This window comes from Lemur catta, chromosome 16 (assembly GCF_020740605.2).
Source record: "Lemur catta isolate mLemCat1 chromosome 16, mLemCat1.pri, whole genome shotgun sequence".
Lineage (NCBI taxonomy): Eukaryota > Metazoa > Chordata > Mammalia > Primates > Lemuridae > Lemur > Lemur catta.
This window is the reverse complement of record NC_059143.1, coordinates 45,567,480-45,592,280: the sequence shown is the minus strand read 5'-3', so window position 1 is coordinate 45,592,280 and position 24,801 is coordinate 45,567,480. Positions and strand designations below refer to the sequence as shown.

The 24,801-nt window shown below is 35.8% G+C and overlaps 1 protein-coding gene across 1 annotated transcript in view; it reads right to left on the bottom strand.

The window, feature by feature from the left end:
- PHLPP1 (PH domain and leucine rich repeat protein phosphatase 1) overlaps window positions 1-24,801 on the bottom strand; it is a 181,431-nt gene that overhangs the window by 86,187 nt on the left and 70,443 nt on the right. Inside the window, exons 2-3 of the mRNA XM_045527369.1 lie at window positions 9,561-9,757; window positions 3,368-3,493 (exon numbers count right to left, since the gene is read on the bottom strand). Of these exons, the coding sequence (XP_045383325.1) occupies window positions 3,368-3,493; window positions 9,561-9,757 (323 nt within the window). The remainder of the gene's footprint in view (window positions 1-3,367; window positions 3,494-9,560; window positions 9,758-24,801) is intronic.

Genomic DNA, 24,801 nt, shown 5'->3' with positions numbered 1-24,801 from the left:
CCACACAGCCTGTAAACAGTGGAATTCCTATCTGCCTTACTTTGAAACTCAAATGCTACCCCCACACTCTGTATCTTCTCCAAACAATCAAAGTCTTTCTGAAGGGAAAGGAGGTTAAAGTTCTTGTTCTAATTAGTTCTAGCTGATACTAATAACCTAAGGTAATTATATTAAAGTCCCTCCTCCCTCCTGGAAACACTCACCCACTCTTGTTTTAAGTATAAAATGTATTTTGTGTAAGTATATGTGCGTGAATTATCCTCTATGTATAACTGCACTACATTTCAGCAGTTAACGTATCAAACGCTTTCTAATGGTGACACAATAATCAGCGGACAGGGAAACTAGCACCAACACTCCTTTCTCTCATCCTGCCACCATCACGTTCTCCTGTGTCACAATTCTCCCCTCACCTTCTACTGTCTCCTGTTGCAGAGGTCTGATGGCTTGGATAATCAGAGTGAGAGCCTCATCATAGATATACTACACTACCAGACCATAGAGATGGCATGTGAAGCCAACCAGGAAGAGAAGAGTACTAACCAAGCTAACCTGACCTTTACAAATCAACAGAAACAAGTTAGAAGTCAGTATTTTCCACACCCTACTTAAGAGATATTTCATAATCTACCTCTTGAGCTTTGCCTCCCTGCCCTCTCTTGCAATAGAAGCTCTCTGAAGTCAAGAACTGTATTTTGCCAAAGTTTTAAAGGTGTAAAATAAAAAGTCTAATTTGTGCTATGGTTTGACTGAAGCTATAATCTACCTAGTAATTCAAAGGTAGGACCTAGAAGCCATTCTTTATTTCTGCCTTTTTCTCATGCCCCATGCATATGATTTATCAGTAATCCTGTCATTCAATCTCCAAAACACATCCCCAAACACAGCTTTCCCTGCAAAGCCACCTTCACCTCCTGCCCAGACTAACCACAAGAGCCTCCTGAGGGTCAGGCCTCCCTACTTGTCTTTTATAATCTATTCGTTACACAACAGCCATGAACAGATTATGTAACTTTCTCCAAGCAAACTCTTTAATGGCTTCCCATCATATTAATAACAAAATCCAAACTCTTTACCCTATTCTATAAGCCCCTGCCTATTCTAACTTCACATGCTAGACCACTCCCTTGTTGCTGTCTCGGGGCCTTCATTTTCTTTACCCTCTGCCTGGAAAGCTCCTCCCACCAGACTGTCAAATAATTATACTACTTTCATTGAAGTTCCAGTTTACTCCTCAAAAACAGCTGTCCCTCCCCCATCATTCTCTGTCACACATCACCTTGTGTTACACTACTCTGATACCTGCTACCTTCTTTCTTGTCTGCTTACTTATCATCTGTCTCCCCATTGTAAGCCCTACCAAGACAGGGGGATTGGAATTGTTCTTTGCTGTATTTCCAGTGCTTCAAACACCGTTAAACTCAATGCTTATTAATCTTTTCGTTATTACTGTTTCAATCAAAACAATATGCCATGGTAAACTTGATAATTTATGTTTACTCCTATTTACATCTTTAGCCGTGTTTGAAAATTTATACCTTTGACTTGTTTCAAGAAGAACGTAAAGCAGCTGACATTTGGTCTAAAATGCATCACACTGCATTTGGTCTAAAAGATCAAAACATCTCCATATGGGACATTCTATAAAATACCCCACTGGTATTCCTCAAAACTGTCGAGGTCATGAAAAACACAGAAAAACTGAAAACCTGTCACAGACCAGAGAAGGAAAAGGAGACATGACAACAAATGCAATGTGGTACCTTGGATTACATCCTGGAACAGAAAAAAGACTATAAAAAAACTAGTGAAATCCAAATAAAGTCTGGAGGCAGAGTAATGTACCAATATTGGTTTCTTAGATTTGACAAATGTGGTGATATGTTTGGGAAACTGCATGAGGGGTCTATAGGAACTCTCTGTACTATCTTTGCAACTTGTCTGTAAATATAAACGTATGCCAAAATAAAGAAAAGTTAATAATTAAATAAAAAGTTTATTTAAAAAATCAACATCTCTATATAGAGAGAAATTTGCTGCACTTTGATCACAGTTTGGCATTTTATTTTGAATAAAGCAGCGTGAAGGCAATTGGCTGATTGCTTTGAACCCTTACAACCACTTAAATATAAATACATATAAAAGTACAATTTAAAAGAATGCACAGCCACTTAAATATAAAGGCCCAATATTATTTAATACTTGTCTCCTCACATTTGCAATCACAGGAGTAATTTTAAAACAGCTAGACAGATGTAATTATCCCCTCTAATATCACATTAATTCTACATGCAAGTTGGAAGGAAAAGTGCCATCTTTCGCATTTTCTCCCAAAAGGGTGCTGCACTATACATTATAGGACTTCCATTTACCTGTCAGGTTAAAATCTTCTAAGTCCTATCAACTGAAACGCTGTTGCTTTCTCTCTAGAAAGAAAAGAAACTAGTGCTCTTAAGTAGTAGCACGTTATCAGAGAATGGGTTTTTACCTGATAATTCAAATGTGGCCAGTATTTCAAAACAACTTTCTACACATTATTCTCTAATTTTCTGTTAACTGTTTTACAAAGCTATTCCCTTACTCATTCACTTGACAAATAATTGCAACACACAGCAATATGAATCACACTGAACTTGAACAACAAGTTGGATTATAAATTAAAAAATACGAAAACAAATTCCGTTGTAATGTTCCCACACCCTAGAGGTTTCATCATTTCAAAAACACACCCAAAACCAACACACTAAGTACTACAATCTACCCCATCATTTTACACATAATTCTATAAATGAGATGCAAAAATATCAGCATTTATTTATTTATCAAGTTATTGTTTTCCATTCCACACATATACAAAGGTACTACATATTATTTCATGAGACATGGTGATCTTACTTAATCAGGGGAATAAAATGGTCAAAATAAAACAAAAAAAAGTAATCATTCAAAAGGTAAAATAAAGGTGAAAGAGATATGGCACAAGATTAGACTGTTTATATGAAAAAACAGTCAAAGGAAGAAGGGAAATTTGTAACAATTCTCTGGGTATTTTGTGGTTTGTAGTTGTCCTACCTTGGGCCAGTCCCTTAAATATTCTCAACCTCATGTTTTTTATCTACAACATTAAGACAGTAATGCCATTCTACTGAATGAATAAGTATAAACAAAACCTGGCAAATTGAAAACAATTTTTACAAAGCTACTTTTCAGACAAAATTAGCTTTTAAAAAACTAAAAGTTGCTAACCCCTGGCAGTATGGGGGGGGGTGGATTGTGTGTATAACTATATTCTGGACCTGGGTAAAGCAGAAAGCAACTTTTGAGCCAGCTCGAAGCTGAACAGATTCCTGGGTAAGTGCTTGCTTACCTTGGAGACTTGTCGCAGCCACCTTAAGTACTCTGTGAAAGTATCAAAGCAAATGTAGTAAGTCTGGCTTTGGGGTCCAGAGGAGCTAAATGCTAAACAATGCTGGTGTTTTTTCACTTCTTCTACCTATAAAAATAAACAGAGAGAAGCAAAAACAAGTAAGACAGCAGAAGCATTGATGTATTTCACTAACTATGCCTTGGATCAGTCAGCCTGCACAGATTTGCATCTTTCCCTACATATGTTCCTCTTATCACTTAAAACAACTAAGTTCCTGTGTCTGACCAACCAATCTGAATTACAAGGAAACCAAAAAAGGGGAATTTTATCTTTATTAGATTTCCCCACAAGACTGAAATTCTCTTCTTCCTGTTTAAAACTGTTCCAGACTCCCTTTCTCTTTCTCTAACCTCACAATAGGGTGTTGGGGTTCTTACTTCCTCTTAGGATTTTTACTTAAGATTTTACTTAGAATTTTTAGTTAGGGGACTTTTGTATTACTCTGAATCACAGCCTTTTTAAAAAAGAGGTCTTCAACCAGGTTAAATAAGTTTTTAAAAATTAATTGTGAAACTGAAATTAACCTGAAATAAAACATTACTACCAGAACTTTCAAGTCCTAATAATGCAGTATTAGAGTCAAATCAAATTTCCACTCCCAGTAAATTCTTCACAAGGGGAGAAAAATTTAAACAATAAAGTAACATGATATTACACAAACTCCTATGTTTCACTTACAAAAATGACCATAAGCCAAGTCACAAAGAAAGTATTAAAAAATTTCAAAAAGGTCAGTATCACACAGACTGTGTTCTTGGACCAAAATGGAATTAATTTATAAGTCAATAATCAAAAATAAAAAAATCAATTTAAAATCCATGTGTGTTTAGAAAATAACACACTTATAAATGACATACTTTTAAATTATACACTTCTAAACAACTCACAAGAGAAAGGAAAAATCATAACCAAAATTTTAAAATTCTTAGAACTAAACAATTATAAAAAATACTATACATCAAAATTTGTGTAATGCAATAAAAGGAGATAGATAAGGAGAAATTTATACTCTTAAATACTCATATTGGAAAAGAAGGTAGAAAATTAATTTGATCAACATGTATCTTAAGAATCTGGGGGCGGGGGGATCAAAACCCAAACCTGAATAAACCCAAAGTAGAATGAAGGCAATGATAAAAAGCAGAAATTGGTGAAATGAAAACCAAACATTTAACAGAAATTGGTGAAATGAAATCTTCTGGCAAGTTCTATGAAAAAAAAGAGAGAAGATGTTTACAAATAATATTAACAATGAAAAGGGGAACACAGCTACAGATTCACCAGAAATTAAAAAGAAAATATTATAAATAATTTTGTGGCAAATTCTTAGAAAAAATATATTTTTCCAACACTACTAAATCAAGATAAAACAGAAGGGCTAAATAAGCCCTATAACCATTTAAGAATATATTTTTTTAATTTCTCAAAAAAAAATCAGGCTCATACAGTTTCACAGGTAAGTTTTACCAAAGTTGTAAGAAACTCATGCAAACTCATTCAGCAAACAAAAATGAAGGAAAATACCCCAACCCATTCTATGAGACCAGTATAACTAGAACCATACCAGAATAGTAACAGAAAGGAAAATTACAGGCAACCTCAGTCATGGAGACTTATCTTGAACAAAACGTTTCCTCAGAATCCAGTGATACAGAAAAAATGTATCAAGAACAAGGTGAATTTACCTCAGGTAAGGAAAAATGGTTTAACATTATTAGACCTATAAAATCATTAACCACATTAACAGATTAAAGAAGTAAACCATATATGATCATCCCTCCAATTGCAGAAAAAGCAGTTAGTAACATTCACCACTCATTCACCATTTAGGATCAAAACTTTTAGCAACTCAAAACATGAATAATTCACTTAAGCTAACCAAGGGTGTTTAATAAATGTCTAAAACAAACTTCAGTGTAAATGATATCACTCTCTTTTAGATCACATTGATAAGACTCAAATATCTACTTTTTCTTTTGAACACTGTAATTGTCCTGGCCATTATAATAAGGTAAAGAAAAGGAAGAAAGAAAATTGTCACTATGAGTATGATATGATTAGCTACACAGTAAACTCAAAATAATCTGTAGGCACCATGCTAGAATAAAACAGAAAATTTAGCAAGGTGGTTGGATATCAGATCAAAACTCAAAAATCAACTGTATTTCTATATACCAAACAAAAAACATAATTTTTTTAAAATGTCATTTAAACTAATCTATATTCACAGAGATCAGGCTGAAGGTTTCCTAGGGATGGTGAGGAGTGAGTGGGACGGGATGGGAGAGAAGGAACACAAAAGAGCACAGGGACACTCTGGGGAGTGAGGCATATACTCTCTATCTTGATTGTGGCAATGGTTTAGGGAGGGTGTACAGCTAGCAAATTAGATTTATAGGGGTATGCAGTTATTAAACTGTTATCAAAATGTGGTTTATCGTTATCAATTATACTTCAATAAAGTGTCAGTGGCCATGTAGAGAAATAAGAACACTTGAACACCGATGTGGATGTAAAATGGTACAACAACTTTGTAAAACAACTTGATATAGTCTTGTAAAAGTAAATGAATATATGCTCCAGAGCCCAGTAACTGCACTCCTAAGTATGTATCCCAGAGCAGTATTTATCAAAGAGGTCATTACAGGAATTCTGAATAGTTCTTCATTGTGCATTGCGTAGGACCATCTAATACTTTGTATATTTTACTCTCTATGCCCCTGTCCTTAAATGCCAAGAGTGTCCCAGTGCAGCAAAGACAGTGGTATTCACCAAGCACTTTATCTACTTGTCTACATTTCTTAGACCCTTTGCAATTAAGACACAGTCATGTGACTGGCTCTGGCTAATGAGCAGTGGGCAGAAGTGGCATGTGTCACCTCTGCATCTAAACATAGACTAGCCAGTAAATTATCCTCCAGTTACCTATTCTCCTGTCAAAGCAACAAAGGAAGGCTACATGTCCCAAATATAAGTACAAAAGAGCAGAGTCTCCATCGGGCTGGGTCCCTGCACAACTGCGTGAAAATAAAAATTCCTGCCCCCCAACCCTACTGACCCACAGTGGACATATAATATGAGTGAGGAATACCTGTTATAAGTCACTGAGATGGGGGTTGAGGGGTTCCATGGCATAATTTAAGCCTATATTAACTGATAGGTTGACTGTTCAATCATTTGACCATCAAAAGACTCCTACATATTACCAACTATCCCTTGGACACAGTAACTCTAGTTGCAAACTACTGCCCTAGAAAAAGTACTTACAGGAGGCCTATCAACATAAGACTATGTCAGCAGCACTGTTTATAACAACAAAAAACTGGAAGTAACCCAAATGTCCATCAGCAGGAAAATTACTTAGGACATTACGGAATTTTACAGAGTGAAACATTATAGAGAAATAAAGCCCATATAAGCAACATGGAATCTTATTATAAAATATTACATTGAGTGAAAAAACTGAATTACAGAATATGCAGTACAATAACATTTTTATACAGATCAAGCAAAATATAGTTACATGATAAAATTTATGTAAAAAAAAGAAAACAAATACACATTCTAGGACAGTGGATGCCTCTGGGATCAGGGGAGGCAATGGGACAAATATAAAGAGAACACAAGTAGAAGAAACATTGGGATTGATACTGCTATAGTTCCTAAATTGGGGAGTAGGTTAACAATTATTCAATTTATTATGCTTCATAATTTAACAGACATTAAGTATTTATTAAAGTTTGTTATCTAAAAATCTATGTCAAATCCTAAAGGACAAATTAAACATGACATAAAAACTATACGATGAATAAAAATATATTAAATATTTTTTCAATAAAGTAAAATATTAAGAGAGCTTTATTTAACAGCAAAATATTTATTATTTGAAAATGTAAACTAATGACCATGCTAAACTGGTGTACCAATTAGATACCACAGCAATTATAGCTAGGCTTTGACCAGTTTATCTCACATCTTATTTCTAGTTCTTCCACATATAAATTAAAAATAAAAAATACAATCCCTTCCATTTACTCTCAGTTTTTCGCTTAACAACAGAACAGGATGAAAAAAAGTAATAGATAAACATTAATGAAAGCTCAGATTGCAAAAGGTGAATTATTTTTCCCTAACTTGGTCGACAGGTTTTAAAGACTCAATTTTTCAATGTACTCAATTACTTTTAAAGGCATAGTGAAGAACAGGTTTTACAAGGTTTGCTTGTGAAAAGAGGAAGCTATTAACTTTCAATTCACTCAATGGTAGAAGTCCATCCAATAATAGGCCTGGGAAACAGGACAAGTCTCCTGTTCTGAATGAAAATGCTAATTATAACTGAATCCGCTGACCTTATCTGAACATTCCCCATGCTTTCCTGCCTCTGCCTCTCTGAGCATAATAATCTTTCTGACCATCTCCTTCATATGTCAAAAGATTTTTCATCCTTCAAGTTCTATCATAATTGCTACTTCCTTTACTACAAAATTTCCCCTTACCCCACACAAAATATAAACTCTCCTTCCACTAACCTCCCATGGTACTTTTCTGCACCTCTCTTATGGCAAATATTGTTGTGTACATCCTTCATGTCCTTACAAAAAATTATAAGCTATTCAAGGGCAGGGATGAGGACTTACCCATCTTAGTATTTCTGCAGTGCCAAGCACAGAACCTTACTCACTGAGGACATTGAATAGTTATATGACATTTACCTATGCAAACACCCAGCATCACAGAAAAGAAAGAGATAGACTATCGACTTAACAAACCACGAAACATTAAATATGGACTTCTATGATGACCTATGGTGATAATACTGATGACTAATTTTTCAGTAATCCATCCAAAGGACAAAATCTTAAGTACTAAGTATCAGTCACTAACTCTTCAATGTTCATACAAAAGTTAAGGAGCAATGGTTTCAAAATGGATGACTAAAATAGATTTAAATTTGTACCTTGCAGCCTGACCAAAATCTATTCTTGAAAATGATCAAGCCTTCTTAGAACTAGAATATAAAAATAGTAGAGAGGAAAAAAACTGACCTGGAATATTTATTTGCAAGGAAAAAACTGTGAAGAATGTACATGCTACACAGCAGGTGAACAACAAAACTATTTAATACTACACACATCAGTCTCACCTTCTTCATTTATAACCCCTGGAACAGATCAGATATTTGTAATTAAAAAAAGTTTACTTTAACAAAAGTTGGTTTCCTATTTTTCCTCTCTTTAGATTCTCCCTCTCCTGCCTCCTTTCCTGTGCTTATTCAAAGGGGAAAAAAATGGTAAAGAAAATATTTGTTTAACATGCCCTCAATTTCCAACAACCCATTTTCTCATCCAAATCTTCCTTCCCAATTATTAACATCACTTAAAAATCAAGAAATACTGACACGTAATTATGGTGATACTACCCCTACCAATGCTTAGGAGTTTATAAATAAATCTGACAAAGAAAAGAATATAACATTTCCCCAAGCAATCTGGTTCTTTCTATTTTATAAATGATAGGAATAAAATAGTTAACATGTGCAAAGAAAAGCAGTCAGTAGTATCAGAAATAGGCCAGTTGTATCACGTTTTCTCCAAAATGAAAAACATTTAAGATTCACACTTTATGACTAGTCATAGTAATAAACTAAAAATGCTAACCCCACTCATCACTAAACACATAAAGGTATGGAAAGTGTGACCAAAGACTTAAGCACTAGAGAATCCAACCCTTGGTAAACATGTGTGAATGTTCCTGAGGTCACCAACTTAAGGATCAGTATACTCTATTACAAAATATATGTTCAAGATATCAAAAGATATCTACTCATAAATAATGAATTTATCATCTACACTCTAAAATATAACAATGAAATTCTATTTGATCTATTTTCAGTCCAGTAGGTAAAGTTCATATATTAATGAAGCAACCATCACCCAGGCCTCACGTGAGCCAATGTCATGGTTATTTTCCACAACTCCACCAACCAACAATGCCCACTGGGGGAGCACAAGAGGAACTGAATAAAACCTCAGATGAGTCAAAAATCATCTACCTCTTATAGCAGAAATGGCTCAAAGAAAGGTCCTTACTGATGCTGGGAAACCTGTCAGTATTTTGATTGTTTTAAACTTACTTTTCCACCAATTAGTGGAAGAACATGCATCTTTCCGGTCAAACTGTCTTTCACAGATGATACTATCAGGCAGGTCCCACAAAGGATGACTTGGCGTCTTGTCCATCGGTTCACTGGCAACTGCATTTTGCCCTTACGGACATTATACATTCCTGAGAGCTGAATCCGTTCAGAGCTACCGGTACTGTGAGGTTTCCCTAAAATAAACACAAACAAAGATGTTATTCTCCAAAAATGAGCTTTTTCCCCTACTCATCTACGTACCAAACACATTAAGTCAACAAGAGAATAATTATAGACAAACAATCTAATTTATAATTAAGAGATCTGACAGCTGTGGTAATGGAATTATCCCACGTGTACTTGTTAATACTGGATGAAGAAGGACCTTTTCCTTAAAACCCTAAGAAAAGACCATTTTAACTCCTCTGTTTTAACCCATTATATTTTCTTATCTTTCACGATTTAATTTTAAATTTGGAAAGAGATGCCTTCAAGATTTTTATGGATAGCAGAGTTAATTTAAGTATACTAAGAAGAAAATATTAGACTGAGGTAGGAAAATAACACCCAATATCTTGCATTTAAAATTAATTGGTGGCGAGGCACGGTGGTTCATGCCTTAATCCTAGCACTCTGGGAAGCCAAGGCAGGAGGATTGCTTGAGCTCAGGAGTTCAAAGACCAGCCTGAGCAAGAGTGATACCCCGTCTTACTAAAAATAGAAACTCACCTATAGTCCCAGCTACTCAGGAGGCTGAGGCAGGATCACTTGAGCCCAGGAGTTGGAGGTTGCAGTGAGCTATGATGATCCCACTGCACTCGACCCTGAGTGACAGAGCAAGGCTCTGTCTCCAAAAAAAAACAAGAGTGATACCCCGTCTTACTAAAAATAGAAACTCGCCTATAGTCCCAGCTACTCAGGAGGCTGAGACAGGATCACTTGAGCCCAGGAGTTTGAGGTTGCAGTGAGCTATGATGATCCCACTGCACTCGACCCTGAGTGACAGAGCAAGGCTCTGTCTCCAAAAAAAAACAAAAAAACAAAACAAAAAAACTAATTGGTATAATAAATTAACTGCTGATCTTTTCCTTCTACAGATATTCAATATTCAATCAATGCATATTTACTATAAAGGAGACATAAAAAATTAAAGATTTTTCTAATAGGAAAATACCATTACTTCCTATTAGAAATAATAGGAATAGTATATATCCTATTTTAATATCCATAACCATAGGATAAATCCTCAAAGATAAATCTAACAGCAATCCATGAAGGATGGGTACTGTGACGCTTGTGATTCAAGGAGAGAAGCACGGAGACAGACACGTAGACAGATCTGACAAAGATCTAAAGAGCCTTCATTTCCCAAATGGAAATGAATTTGGTAGAATTACATTCAGGCAAGTCCTATTAATTTAATGGGAGAACTATAGCGATTAACATGACATGTGATGGGGTTGTATAAACAACCAGAAAAGTATCTCCCCAGTTCTAGATACTGAATATATCATAACAAAGAATACTGAAGCCCATGCTCAGAATAAATTAATGGGAGATATATGTACTACAGTACAGATACAGAAGTGATATATTTATTTAGAAATTTGACTAGCTGCCAAGAGCTAGCAGAAGAAATAGGTTCAAGAAAAATTATATTCTTATTAATATTAAAAATCAACATAAATACCAAGTAGTTTTGATAGATGTTTAGTACCTATTAGAGAGGGACCAGGAAGAGCAACAGCACCAAAAAGAGATCTCAAGAAGATCCAGAGTGTCTGAACTCTCCCAATACACACTTTGGGTAGAGATCATAAGAAATAACAAAATCAGCAGGTTTGAATTTTACTTCCTTTTTCCTAATATATCAAAATGTTTTACAAATTAAATTCTTCACACTACATCATTTTGCTGGTGCTAAGCCAGAATAAAGTATAACAGTGATTCAGCTATTTCAGCCAGGTGGCCAGCAAACAAGTGTTAAAACTCTCAGTGGAAAGTACTGAGTTGTTTGTTTACCAGATGTTAATTTTCCCACAAATGAGTAGGAAGCCCAGGAGACTATTCAAAACAGACATGACTTGCCAAGAGCTACCAATGACAGATCAGACAAGAGTCATTTACATGTCCCATTCTACACAAGTGCATTTATACCTAGAGAGGAAGATGTCTAAGTTTCCAGTCTAAGAGCTCCTTTCTAAATGACAGACTCTTCCTGAAGGAGACAAGACTCAAGAAAAAGGAAAGGTAAGTAATCAACTAAAAACAATGGACAACAGGCAACTGCGTTTCAAAAATCCAATTTCCTTGACTATAATAAATTAACATTCTCTAACAAGGTATCTGATCTGATCTACATACACACACACACACACACACACACACACACGTACTGATAGATGCAAAAAAAGAGATGTTTTATTCATCCACATAAGAGAGTGGGTTCAAGGACACTTGTTAACCCATCATATTTATGCAGATCTATGAATAACTAGAGAAAAGACAACTGGGTAAATAAGGAACAGCCCTTCCATTCTCCAATTCCATATACATTCTAGAGCAAACCACCAGACAGACTGGACTAAGACCGGAAGGAATCTTTAAGAGTATGGACACATCAACAGAGACTGGCTTTTTATGCCCTAGTCAGAAAAATTCCCAAGAGTTCTGAATAGTCCTGGAGCCCAATGGTAAGATCAGTCTGTCCTTGGAAAGCCCTAAACATCCCAGTCTAAATCAAATCCCTCTGGTCTTGCTCTGAGTGAATTTCAATACTTTTATTTTCTACCCGCTCCCTGGGTGTTCCAGATCAGACACACCCTCAAGGCTGTGTACCAACTGGGCTCTGGGGAATATGGAGATAAATGAGGTAATATATACCTGGGCAATCACCCAGGAGCACCCTCCTTTGTATCAATTTTCTTATTCTATGACATAAGAAATTATTTTTGTTTTCCCTGCCAATTCTCAATACTTTCAATTCAGAGGAATTCCAATTGCCCTATGCTCTAATAAACACTGACAACACCAGAGTAACCAATGTCTCCCAGTTTAAAGCTGGGTCAGTTGTCCTAACTTTTGCTTTAGAAATGTTACGCTCACTCCCTGCAGGTTTAAGGCATTTTTACATGATCCAGGACGAAAAACACACAGCAAAAGCAAACATTTCAAGCTGAGACAGAAACACGACCACAACAGAATGATTTAAAAACATACTCATATACTTTCTCTTTTACTTACTCACTGGACACATAGTGGATAAGGTGAACTATATTAGTCTATTTACAAAACAGACACTTGTAGAAAATTATAGCATGATGCTAATCACGCTAGGACCTCTGGGTCCTAATTACTTACTCAAGACTCCTCTCCCACACCAAATTGACAGTTCTTACTTATTTCACGCAGTAAAACTGTTGTTTAAAAAAGGGCAGAAAGAATATGAAATGTCTACTACAAGCCACTATGTTAGATACTGGGGATATCAAGAATATGTTCTCTGCACCAAATTGCTTGAAGCAGAATTTCTCAAAATGTCTAAGAACCACATTTATCAGAATCATTTGGACTCTGTCCACGACAACAACCCTACAGACTTGGAACCTTGGTAGCTGAGGCCTGAGACCCGCATTTTGGCAACCACCATCTCGTGTATGTTTTGTGGCCATAAATCTAAAAACAAAATAATCAACTCATTCCCCAAAGTCAGCTTATTTCCTAACAAATGTATTAATATTCCTCACATTCATGAATTCAGGATTTCAATTTTTGTCCTTCCCTAAGTCAGCTACTTTAATGATTTTGTGTCATGTAAAGACACCTGAAAAATATGATGAAAGCTATGGACCTCTAGAAGACAAAAACATATAAACATGCACAGACATCAAATTTGGCAGATAATGGCAGTAGATTCATTTAACCATCCCCAATAGAATAAAAAGATGGTGAAATCACTCAATGGTAAGGGCCTATTCCCATTTGCACAAATCACATTCCAAAAACGGGAAAGTAATGGTTTAAAATTAATTTCTCCTATAGCTGAATTTACTCTTATCATATTTCCTTTCTCGCTGGCTTATTTCTGTCTCTTTGACCTCCCCCCACCCCTCTCTCTCTTTCTGGCTAGTCAAGTGAAGCAGTGGGAGTGGAGAAGGAACAAAGAATCTTTGACTTTTCTTATCTCTTCCTTGACATATTCTACCTATCTTAGGAGGCCCAACCTACCTAACAAATTATCTAGATAGATAATATGTATACAGATATTTATTTTTTCCAACAAAAAATGCTCATGGAGTATCATAGTGACAAGTCTATTACAATCCCTATCATTGAAAATGTCTGTTTTTTAATGTATTTACAATTTTAAATGAGAATGCCAAAGCTAATACCTTAACCAAAAAATAAAACATTATTTGAGAAAGTACATCATCATATTGGTTCATTTAACTACTGTTTTAAAAAATGAGTCCGTTATAAGTAAAACTAAGAAAACTAAAGCAACATACTGGCTTTTTTTGGTTGTTATTTTATGTCATGAAAGGATGAAACATTTATTTTCAGAGTAAAAGCCAAAAAGTCAATTTTTTTGTGAACTGAAGTACTTTTTGAGTACCATGAATGGTTTCTGCAAAATGCTTGCCATGACAGAAATGTTTGACTTTTTTAAATCGACTAATTCTATCATTTGCATCATTTCTGTGTCTGTTTAGTTTCATTGAGTTTTCTCCCCATATTTTGCACATTTGGAGGACAGTCATTATGAATTTTACCTTGTTGAGTGCTGCATATATTTGTATTTCTAGAAATATTGCAGAGCTTTGTTCTAGGACACAGTTAAGTTGTTTGGAAACAGTTTGGTTCTTATAAGGCTTGGTTCTAAGATTTGTTATACAGGACCAGAGCAGTCTTAAGTCTAGAGCTGATAACAACAGCTAGCAACACCCTGCTGAGTACTCTACCGGATGCCCTGTAAATTATAAGGTTTTCTCCTCTGGCTCCTAGGAACATGAAGTATCCCTGGTCCTGTATGACTTCAAGGTTTGTTCCCTCTACTCCTTTTTGGTGTTTCCCTAGCCCTGCACAGTTTCCTCACACACATGCATGGATCAGGACTCGGTTTAGGCTCAGTGGTAACCCCTTGCACGTGTCCAGAACTCTATCTCTGACAGCAGCTCTTTCTTCTCCAGCACGCTGGCCTATAAACTCAAGCAGCCTAGACTCAACAGACTCCCAGCTCTGTCTCCTGAACTCACGGTGAGTACCAGGTTCTATCTGGGTTCTTTCTCCTGTACTGAGGCCTAGAACCCTCTTCCATCAGCATATTGGTGCATGTACAGGGCTTATCTAATTTGTTCCCCTCTCTTAAGGACTGGATTTGCTGTGGGCTTTTGTGCCCTGTGCTGACAGATGCCCAGTGTCTGAAAGCTGTTGTTTCATATATTTCCTCCCATTTTTAGTTGTTGCGGGTGAAAGAATAAATGCAGTTCCTATTACTGCATCTTGGCTGGAACAAAGTGTTATATTTTTAATTTAACTTTAATACCTGCTATTTATTTTTCTAATTTCTAAGAGTATAGTTAACAAAATTAAAGATTTTCTTCAAAATGCTGATTATAAATATACTACTGTAATCAGGAATTCAGAGAAGCCTGTGGGACCAGCAGACTGGAACAGCTATCTGTCCTCGTCCAAAAAATGGTTCTAAACATCAGTATTAACATAGTTCTTCTGCTCTTCTTTCCCATTACCGACAGTGATGAGTATACAAACAACTTCTAATTTGCTGCTTTACTTCATATTCAACCCTACAATGATAGGCCTAAAGTTACCCTTCTAGCCTTATTCAAAGTAAAAACTTGTGGTAGCTCTTTCTGCACTCAGGGGCCTTTCTTGATTTTCCTATTTGCAGGTATTAATCTAAGTAGTGGGGTCTACTGACCAATTCGCTTATGGTTAAATTGGGTGTCATTATACTACCTACCTTTCAAAAACGAATGTAAATAGAACAATAATGAATAGTTCATTAATCTCTCTACACCACCACAAATATTAGGACTCTGACCTGAACAGACATACCTAATACTGGATAGAGCTATTTTGGTAGAAAAATCCTGACTGAGAATTCTAAAGTAGACTTTGAATTGCTTCAGCCACAGTGGTTTTCAAAGTGTAGTCCCAGGAGTGGTATCAGAATCACTTGGACTCTTATTGGAAGTGCAATTCTCAGGCTCTCCCCCAAAACTGCTGAATCAGCATCTCTGGGGGTGCAGCCCAGCAATCTGTTTTCATAAAGCCTATATAAATACCAGTCAGAAATAGAGAAATCACCTTGATGCTTTAAAAACACCTCCATCTCCTAAAAGAAGAGTCTAGGTTTCTCTCTTTTTTCTCTTTCTTTTTTAGAATAAAAATATACCATTCTACAGAGAAAGAAATTATCCTCAAAAATATGTTTTTATATAGGAAGATTTTTAGCATCTGTAAAGTTCCATTAATTCAATGAGACACTAACTGGTCACATTGCTGATTTCACCAATTAAAATTTTTGTGAACTTGTTAAATTTTTTTCTTAGATTACATTTTTACAAGTTGAAAAAGGGTTATAAAAATTAAGGCTTTTGATACTTATTTCCAAATTGCCATTCAGAAAGGTTGTCATAATGTACATGCACATCAGCAGTGTAATCCATGTAATGTTATTTACAGCGATAAAACATTAAAAATTCTCCTAAACATCTCACAGAAGGGAACCGATTAAAGTAGGATACATCCAAGCCGGGCGCGGTGGCTCACGCCTGTAATCCTAGCACTCTGGGAGGCTGAGGCCTGAGCGAGACCCCGTCTCTACTAAAAATAGAAAGAAATTATCTGGCCAACTAAAATATATATATAGAAAAAATTTGCCGGGCATGGTGGCACATGCCTGTAGTCCCAGCTACTGGGGAGGCTGAGACAGTAGGATTGCTTAAGCCCAGGAGTTTGAGGTTGCTGTGAGCTACGCTGACGCCACGGCACTCACTCTAGCCCAGGCAACACAGCGAGACTCAGTCTCAAAAAAAAAAAAAAAGTAGGATACATCCATAAATAGAAACCTAAGGCGTCACTTGAAGTGATACTGCAGATAGACAATTACTGACCTGAAAAGATGGTTATAATAGAGTATTAACACGAAAATGTCTGTTTTAGACTACAGGTATGATGTAATTCCAGCATTATAAATATATGTATGCATTCAAATTTATATGTATGCATTCAAATATCATGAAAATATAGCACATATTTAAAGTTTAAAAACAGAAGTCTAAAATATTTGTGAACATATTGTCCAAAAATTCTTTGAAATCCTTCCCTTCAAAAGGTAGAGCCTAATTTCTATTCCCTTTGTATATGGACCACACTCAGTGACATGCTTCCAACAAAGACAATGTGATAGAAGCCACAGCTGCAGCTTCTGACTTCTGAAACTAGGTCATAAAAGGCATATAGCTTCCTCCTTGTTCTCTCTCTAGGATCACTCCCGCTGGGGAAGCCAGCTGCCATGTCATGAGGATACTCACACAACCCTATGAAAAGGGCAACACGGGTGAGGAACCAAAACTTCGTGCCAAAAGCCAGCAAGGAACTAAGTCCTCTTACCAACAGCCATGACAGCAAGCCACACTGGAAACTGATACTCCAGCCACTGTCAAGCCTAGAAAACTCCAGCCCCTAGGACCCTGACTGCAAACTTCAGGATAGACCCTGAGCCAGAACTACCCAGCTAAGCCACTTCTGAGGTCTTAAGAGAGAAATGTTTGGTGTTTGAACACAGTAAGCTTTGGGGCAATAACTCATGCAACTTTACTATGTTGGTTTCACTTAGTTCTACGTACTGTGTTTATTTAGTTCTATTTACTAAAACTTTAATAACCTATACTTCCCTTAAAGGACTTTGTATAAACTAATGAGGGTCTACTATAAGCGAAAATGGTCGAAAACAAGAATAAGAAAGGCATATTTAAGCAATCACAACAACTTCCAAAAGTTATAGAGTGAAAGTGCTCATGATAATACAGCACCAAAAACTAGGAAAAGTTTGATCACTAAAGTTACTGGAAGAACTTACCATGTCCCTGGAGCTGAAAATTGTCAGGAATGAGTGAGAACACTCAAGTCTCACCTCACCCTCTTTACCTTTAGAGCTTAGACTGATAAAACTCTAAAGCATGTTTCTTATTGCATATAAATCCTTAAATCCTTCTTGACTACCACCAGTGACAGAAACAATGAATTAAACTACTTGCCTACAGTCATTTCAAGAGCCAGCAGAAGGACTGAAATGACTCCATAAGAGGTCTAGAGACCTGAGCACTGAACTGCATCTGGGAATTTTGTCTGGAAGCTGAAAGGCTAAAGAAGCTCAGCAAGGAGTGCTGGCAGGAGATTTGAAACAGATTTAAGAATAGCTGCTTTTTAGCTAATGGAAATGACAACCAGCTGCTAAATAGATTTGGGAGAATTAATGTATGCATCAGATCAAAATATATAAAGTCAACTGCCCAGTAAATCTTACTGGTTACTGACAAGTATTCAATTTGATTAGGTTTGTTTATATCTCCCAAATTACTGTAGACCCTTATCCTGGGCAAATGCCATGCCCTGAGCCTTTCTTTAATCTTTAAATTCTTTAATGTTCCTAGAGCTTATAATTTCATTTATAATACTGATTAAATAGCACCTGAAAAATGTGAACTGCCCCTTTATACACTTAAAGATTCTGTAAACACAGGGCTAAAGTAATTAAAAAGCGGAAAAAAACACCAAACTCTCACATAATCCATAGTAACATTAGCCTTGAGCTATTAAAATATGCAAAATCAAAGTTATAAAGATGATTACTGACTGTACATTCATGTAATGTATAGCAGAAGATAATAAAATGCTGAAAGGAAATGCTGAATGAAGATAAGTTAGAATAGAAGGCCTCAAACTTTAGCATGTACCAAAACCACCTGGAAGGCTTCCTAAAACACAGATTGCAGGGCCCCACAACCAGAAGTTTCTCATTCAACAGTTCTGGGTGGGGGTCTAGATTGTGCTGATGCTGAAGATCTGGAGACCACAATTTGAGACCCAATGGGTCTAACACTGTAGTACCAGTATACTTTCTGAACTGGTGGGTCATCGGCATTTGGTTGATCAACTTGGACCAAAGCAGCAAGTGAACCAGGCTGGGGAGAAAATGAGAGGCCAATGCAGGGCAGAAGTGACTGCCTTTCCCACTCCCCTCTTCCCTCCCTTCCTTCCCCATCTCCTGTCTTCACAAGGAGCTAGATTCAGTTCTCAGACATCTTTAAAGTTCCCTCCATCTCAAGATTCCATTGACAGATCAAAATTACTCTTTAGTTGTCCTCAATACCCGATGCTCCTGTCTCTTCCTTGGGCTGTGTGTTTAGAGAAGGTGAGAAGGCATCTTGCTCAACTGTGTGCTTCATTATAATTCTGTGTACATACAGACCATAAACCTTCCCCCCTTTAACAAGCAGCTTCAGCTCAGTTCCAGGAATTAGGGGCAGCCTCCTACTATTTAACTTCATATCTGGCAAAGAAAACACATTTGAAATTTTTCAAATCAACCTTCACTTGTCAGTTGAATATCTTCACTATCTGTTACTTCCCTGAAATGGTGGTCTCACATTTCCTTTGTATAACTTCATACAATACCTTCAGAGTCTTTTCAGCATTCTTTTAAGCTTTCTTTCTTATTTGATGAGCAACATTTTCATTGGCTGGAACAATCACTGAAATACTTTCACTAACTTTTTATTGCTGTCATTGTCATTTAAATGAGTGGTAGACTTTGTTCAGGTCCATGGGTTTGTTAAGCTTCCGCCACATTCAACCTTCTTAAGTTGCCTACAACTTACCTATCATGAGGTTTTAGAGGCCTCGGGGATGACTAAATCTTAAATCTAAGACTGCCCAAGGTCCAGTATACCCCTATTTACTCTTAACTGTTCGAACAGAATGAACAACATATTCAGCTACCTCCTTTAGGTAGAAACTGTGACTGTGTCAGAGGTGATGCACACTGCTGTGGGTGTGGAAATCAGGATGATGAAGCTAGACAGCTCCACAGCTCCAGCTGAGTCAAGTCTTCACGGTGACATGCTTTTATTAGAAGTGTTGTAGCGTTCCATCCAAGCAAACACACACTTCTAAGTAAATACAAAAACAAAAATTCTAAAGCCAGGCATGAATGATTTTTGGATAATCCACACCACCATTGCTCTCTCCAAAGACAGTGAAAAAACTGACTACATTTCAACTTCCTTTCCTGCGAAGGTCAGACATCAGCCAAGATGACTCCAGAAGATCACAAAGAACAACATCTACACAATCACATAAGTTGCAATAAGATTCAAAATTCTTTTCCACAGTGCTTCTCTCTGGAATGTTGGGTTATAGAGTTTACTTTCCACCTTATAATACATACTAATATTGTTTAAATTTGACTTTTATAAACAAATACAAAAATTTCAAGAGCAAAGCAATTCCTTAAAACCTTTATCTTCCACTCCTCTTTACTGCATTAGGTAATATTCAGTAACTACTCTTTTCCCTACAAAGCTGATTACAATAAAGATGTTGAGTCTAGATTCAAAAGTTCCAAAACTGACCTTAAGAAGCTATCTCAGACTTCACCTCAGAAATGTCTAAAACTTACACAGTCCAAATAAATGACTATTTCTCAACTTACTAGGAATCTTTTTTAAAAAACTACAAAACTTTCCATAATTGGCCCATTCCTATGATGTACCTATAGGAAATTTCAGAAGTTTTATTTTAAAACTTCTTAGAACCACACACAAAATCTAGAGTTCCTGCTTAAATTTTTCCAATTATTATCATAAATACAGCCCCATCAAAAGTTTAAAAGGAAATTTTAAAAAAACATAATCCCACTTTCTTTATTGTATTGTTAACATTTTGAATTTTTGTCAATGTTTAAAATTTACATACTTGTAATCATAACAGGAGAAGAAAATGAACCACATTCACACAACTTATTAGAGTATACTGTTATAATTGTTCTATTTTATTCTTAGTAATTATTGTTAATCTCTTACTATGTCTAATTTATAAATTAAACTTTATCATAATTGAGTAAGTATAGGAAAAATTTAGTATTAATATATACAGAGTTCGGTATTATCCATGGTTTCCAGACATCCACTGAGGGCCTTAGAATGTATCCCCCTGAAGATAAGGGAGGAATACTCTATTAAGTTTACAATAAAATTTACTTAATCACCCAGTATCACATAAGATCAAGCAATTCTTGTCATCATAGCTCCAAATGAATTGCTAGGCACAATATGGCATCTTGACTTTTAAATGTTAAAAGCAAATGCCCTAGAAGACAAAAGTATTATGCCCCTAGGCACTGTATCTGGACACTAAAACTACTAAAGACACACGAAACATACAGTGAGTTTTGCTGAGTGTAAGGCAATTGGTTGGCTAAAGTCCAATAATTAGTATATTAAACTGTGCCAGAGTTAACACTTCAGTTCTAAGTTAAACCTTATTGTTTACTTAACTATCTTCAAGAGAAGCTCTTAACACCTGGAAAGGACTTAAAACCCATGAAGATCAACTCTGCAGACTATCATAGTCTTACATATTCAACAATTTTATATATTTTTGTTACTAGTAACACCAAATAGAATTAGATCCACTAATTAAATAAACCACTGGAAGGTGAACTAAAATGTCAACACTAAAATGTACAAAAGACCTGCATATTAGTTGTAAAACACGGAACAGAACATAATTATTTAGGATACACATTCATTTAACCAATATCCAGGGTAAAGAATATGTAAAAAATAAAATAAAATAGTGTAACATTCAATTAGTTGTAAGACATGCTCAGAAATGCCAATAAAATTTTTAATCACTTAAATGTATTCAAGGTTATCACTATAAATCTATCATTCTCACTTCCTTGGATTAGCAGCTCTTTATACATATAAATAGAAAAGTCACTGGCAATCTTCCCCTCTCCCTCATAATCTTCAGCAAATCATCTCAGCTCTATCCCCCAAATATATCCTGAATCTAACAGCCATCATCTCTCGCCCACAGAGCAACAACCTCCCAATTATTAATAGTTCCCTTGCTTCCACTCTCAGTCACTGTGTCAGCCATCCACACCCCCTGTCGTGGGTTGAACTATGGTATGCTCAAGTCCTAATCCTGAGTATCTGTGAACGTGGCTTTATAAGGAAATAGGGTCTCTGTAGATGTAATCCAGTTAAGATGAGGTCATATTGGACTAGGATGGGCCCTAATACAATGACTGGTGTCCTTGGAAGAGAGAAATTTGGACATAAACACACAGAGGGGAAAAAGGATAGGTGACAATGGAGGTCGAGGTTAGAGTGATGCAGCTGCAAGGAACACTAAGGGAACTGCCGACAACAACCAGAAGCTAAGAAAGACAGGGAAGGATCCTCCCCTAGAACCTTCAGAGGGAGATCTTCTAGGAAAATAAATTTCTGTTGTTTTAAGTCACCCAGTTTGTTGCAATTTGTTATAGCAGCCCTCAAAGATGATTGGGAAACAGCCTGCAGAATCATGAGCCAAAAAATCTCTTTTCTTTATAAGTTATTCAGCCTCAGGTTTCTTTACAGCAATGCAAGACAGACTAAGATGGTATTAAAAAGTATGATTCATATAATGTTCAAAGATTAATTAAACTTCCTATCTTCTGTTAGCTTCAGGAGCAAGAATCATGCCCATTCACCTTTGTGTTCTCAGAGGACCTAGACCAATGACAAATACACAGTAGGTGTTCAATAAAAGTCTACTTAACGTGAAGATTAAAAAATAAACTACTTCTAAAGATGAGAAAAATTCAATGTATGTATATTTTCTAACGATAAACTAGATATAAAAGAAACTGCCTCAATTACCTAAGATATAAAGGTATAAAAGCTGAATAAGATAGTTCAGCTAATAAACTATTTAGAAAGAAGTGTATATTTTCATCCAATCAAGCCTATTACATAACTTTTCCCTCAAATATATAAAACATGCAATTTAAAACTTTTATATTTTTAGGAGCAAAGAAAAACTATTATACTAGTTATGCATACAAAATTATATATTACAGTGATCAAAGATAAGCATAAAACTTTCTAAGACTCTACGATAAAACCCATCCATTTCTGATGCTAAATCCAAAAAAAAAAAAAAAAATACTTTCATTTTCCATATTTACCACTGTTAACTGTGACAAAACTCCTTTAGGGCAGCATTATTAAGTTTTTAATCATGTGACTAGTTTTTTTCCACCCCAAGTTTAGGAGAATGAATGCTGCTCATTCATTCAGCTCTTGTTTATCAGTCACCACTTATCTGCATCTTCGGTTTGGCTTGAGCCATTCAGCTTACAGGTTAAGCTGGAGGAAATCTCTCCAATCCCATTGTGAGCACAAAATGTAGCTTACCTCTGAAAGTGAATGCAGGCTGGAGCCATCCTAGTGTGTCATCTTACACAACTGCACGCTGTCTTCACCACATTTGACTCACCCGCCCCCTCCTCCCACACAGCAGAAGTAGAATTCTGGGACATGCCACTGAATCATCTATTTCTAAATGCTCACCTCAGAATAATTCACATATACAGTTATGTTTCAGTCAACAATGGACCACATATACAAAAGTGGTCCCATAAAATTATAATACCCTATTTTTACTGAACATTTTCTATGTTTATATAAACAAATACTTCTCATTGTGTTACAACTGCCTACAGTATTCAGGACAGCAATATACTATACAGGTTTGTAGCCTACAAGCAATGGCTACACTATGGAGCCTACAGGGTAGAGGATACACTATCTAGGTTTGTGTAAGTACACTCCATGATGTTTACACAAGGACACAATCACCTACCAACTCGTTTCTCAAAACATTAAGCAACACTGTCTGTAAAAATGTCTTAGTCCTATGTTAGTTTATGAGCTATGTGAGTATCACAACGGTATTCTTATTTATACTTCTTCCCCAGAAATCATAAGTGCTAGAGCAAATGCTCACTACATACAATTGAGTAGTCCCTTAATTTTACATCCTTGAGTTTTAGAATAAATACAATTAATGGAAAATAAAACTTGCTGAACAAACCAAGACTGATTACAATTAAGAACTCTCCTTCACTATCACTATCTCTTATATTTTGCCAATAACTATGTAACAAAGAAAATGTGTGAGTTTCCTTTTCATACAACAAAGAAGAAAATTATCTTACAGTCGCATACTGCCAGAATCCTTAAAGATTAACTTGGAAAAACTGCAATTAATATATTTATCTTACACTAAACCAGAAGATTTCATTGTGAAAGATAGTAAGGGCAACTTTATTCATAAAAAAGATACTAAACTAAAAGCTGACTACTTTTATGTAAATAACATACTGATTTAAACTAAATCCTGATGAATTGAGCCTTCACCTCAAGGTTCTTATTTCTTGGAGTTTCCTCAGATAGTTGTGACTCTCTTTATCTTATCTCCTATAGACAAAACTTGAGCTCATATAATCCCAAACAAATTTTTAGGGAAAACAAAACTGTATTTAAGAGCTCTAGAGCTGAAGAATATAATCTCATACTAAGATCTGAGGACAAAGTTCTGTTTAGATAAATAGAAAATTATGGATTTCAGAACAGATGTTAAGCTAATCCTCAAAGATCTAATTTCAACATGACAAACAACACTTACTTTGATAGTCCAGCTATGGAAAGCAGTGTACACGCAGTACACCACAAAATCCTTACCTTTTTTATTTTCCTATATAATGTTTGCCTTGAAAGTACAGTACCATCTATCTTTCAGAAGAAAAGGGTTTTCTCTAAATCTTAGGACCAATAAAACAGCAAAGTAAGTATCAACTAACCAAATAATAAGCTGCCCTGAAAGTATAATGCTTGTTCATCCGTTCCACTGCTATAACCATTTTAATGCTTTATGCCTGTGAAGAAAAATAGAGAAAGGAGGAGAAAATAAAAAGTATAAATAATAAATGCTAGAAGGAAGTAACACAGAAGGTTTCCTGGAGGAGAAAATAAAAAGTATAAATAATAAATACTAGAAAGAAATAACACATAAGGTTTCCTTTCCTTCTAATAAATCCTTTTTGGAATCACTATAGGAAATCAATCTAAAAGGAAGAAGTAAAAAGGAGTCA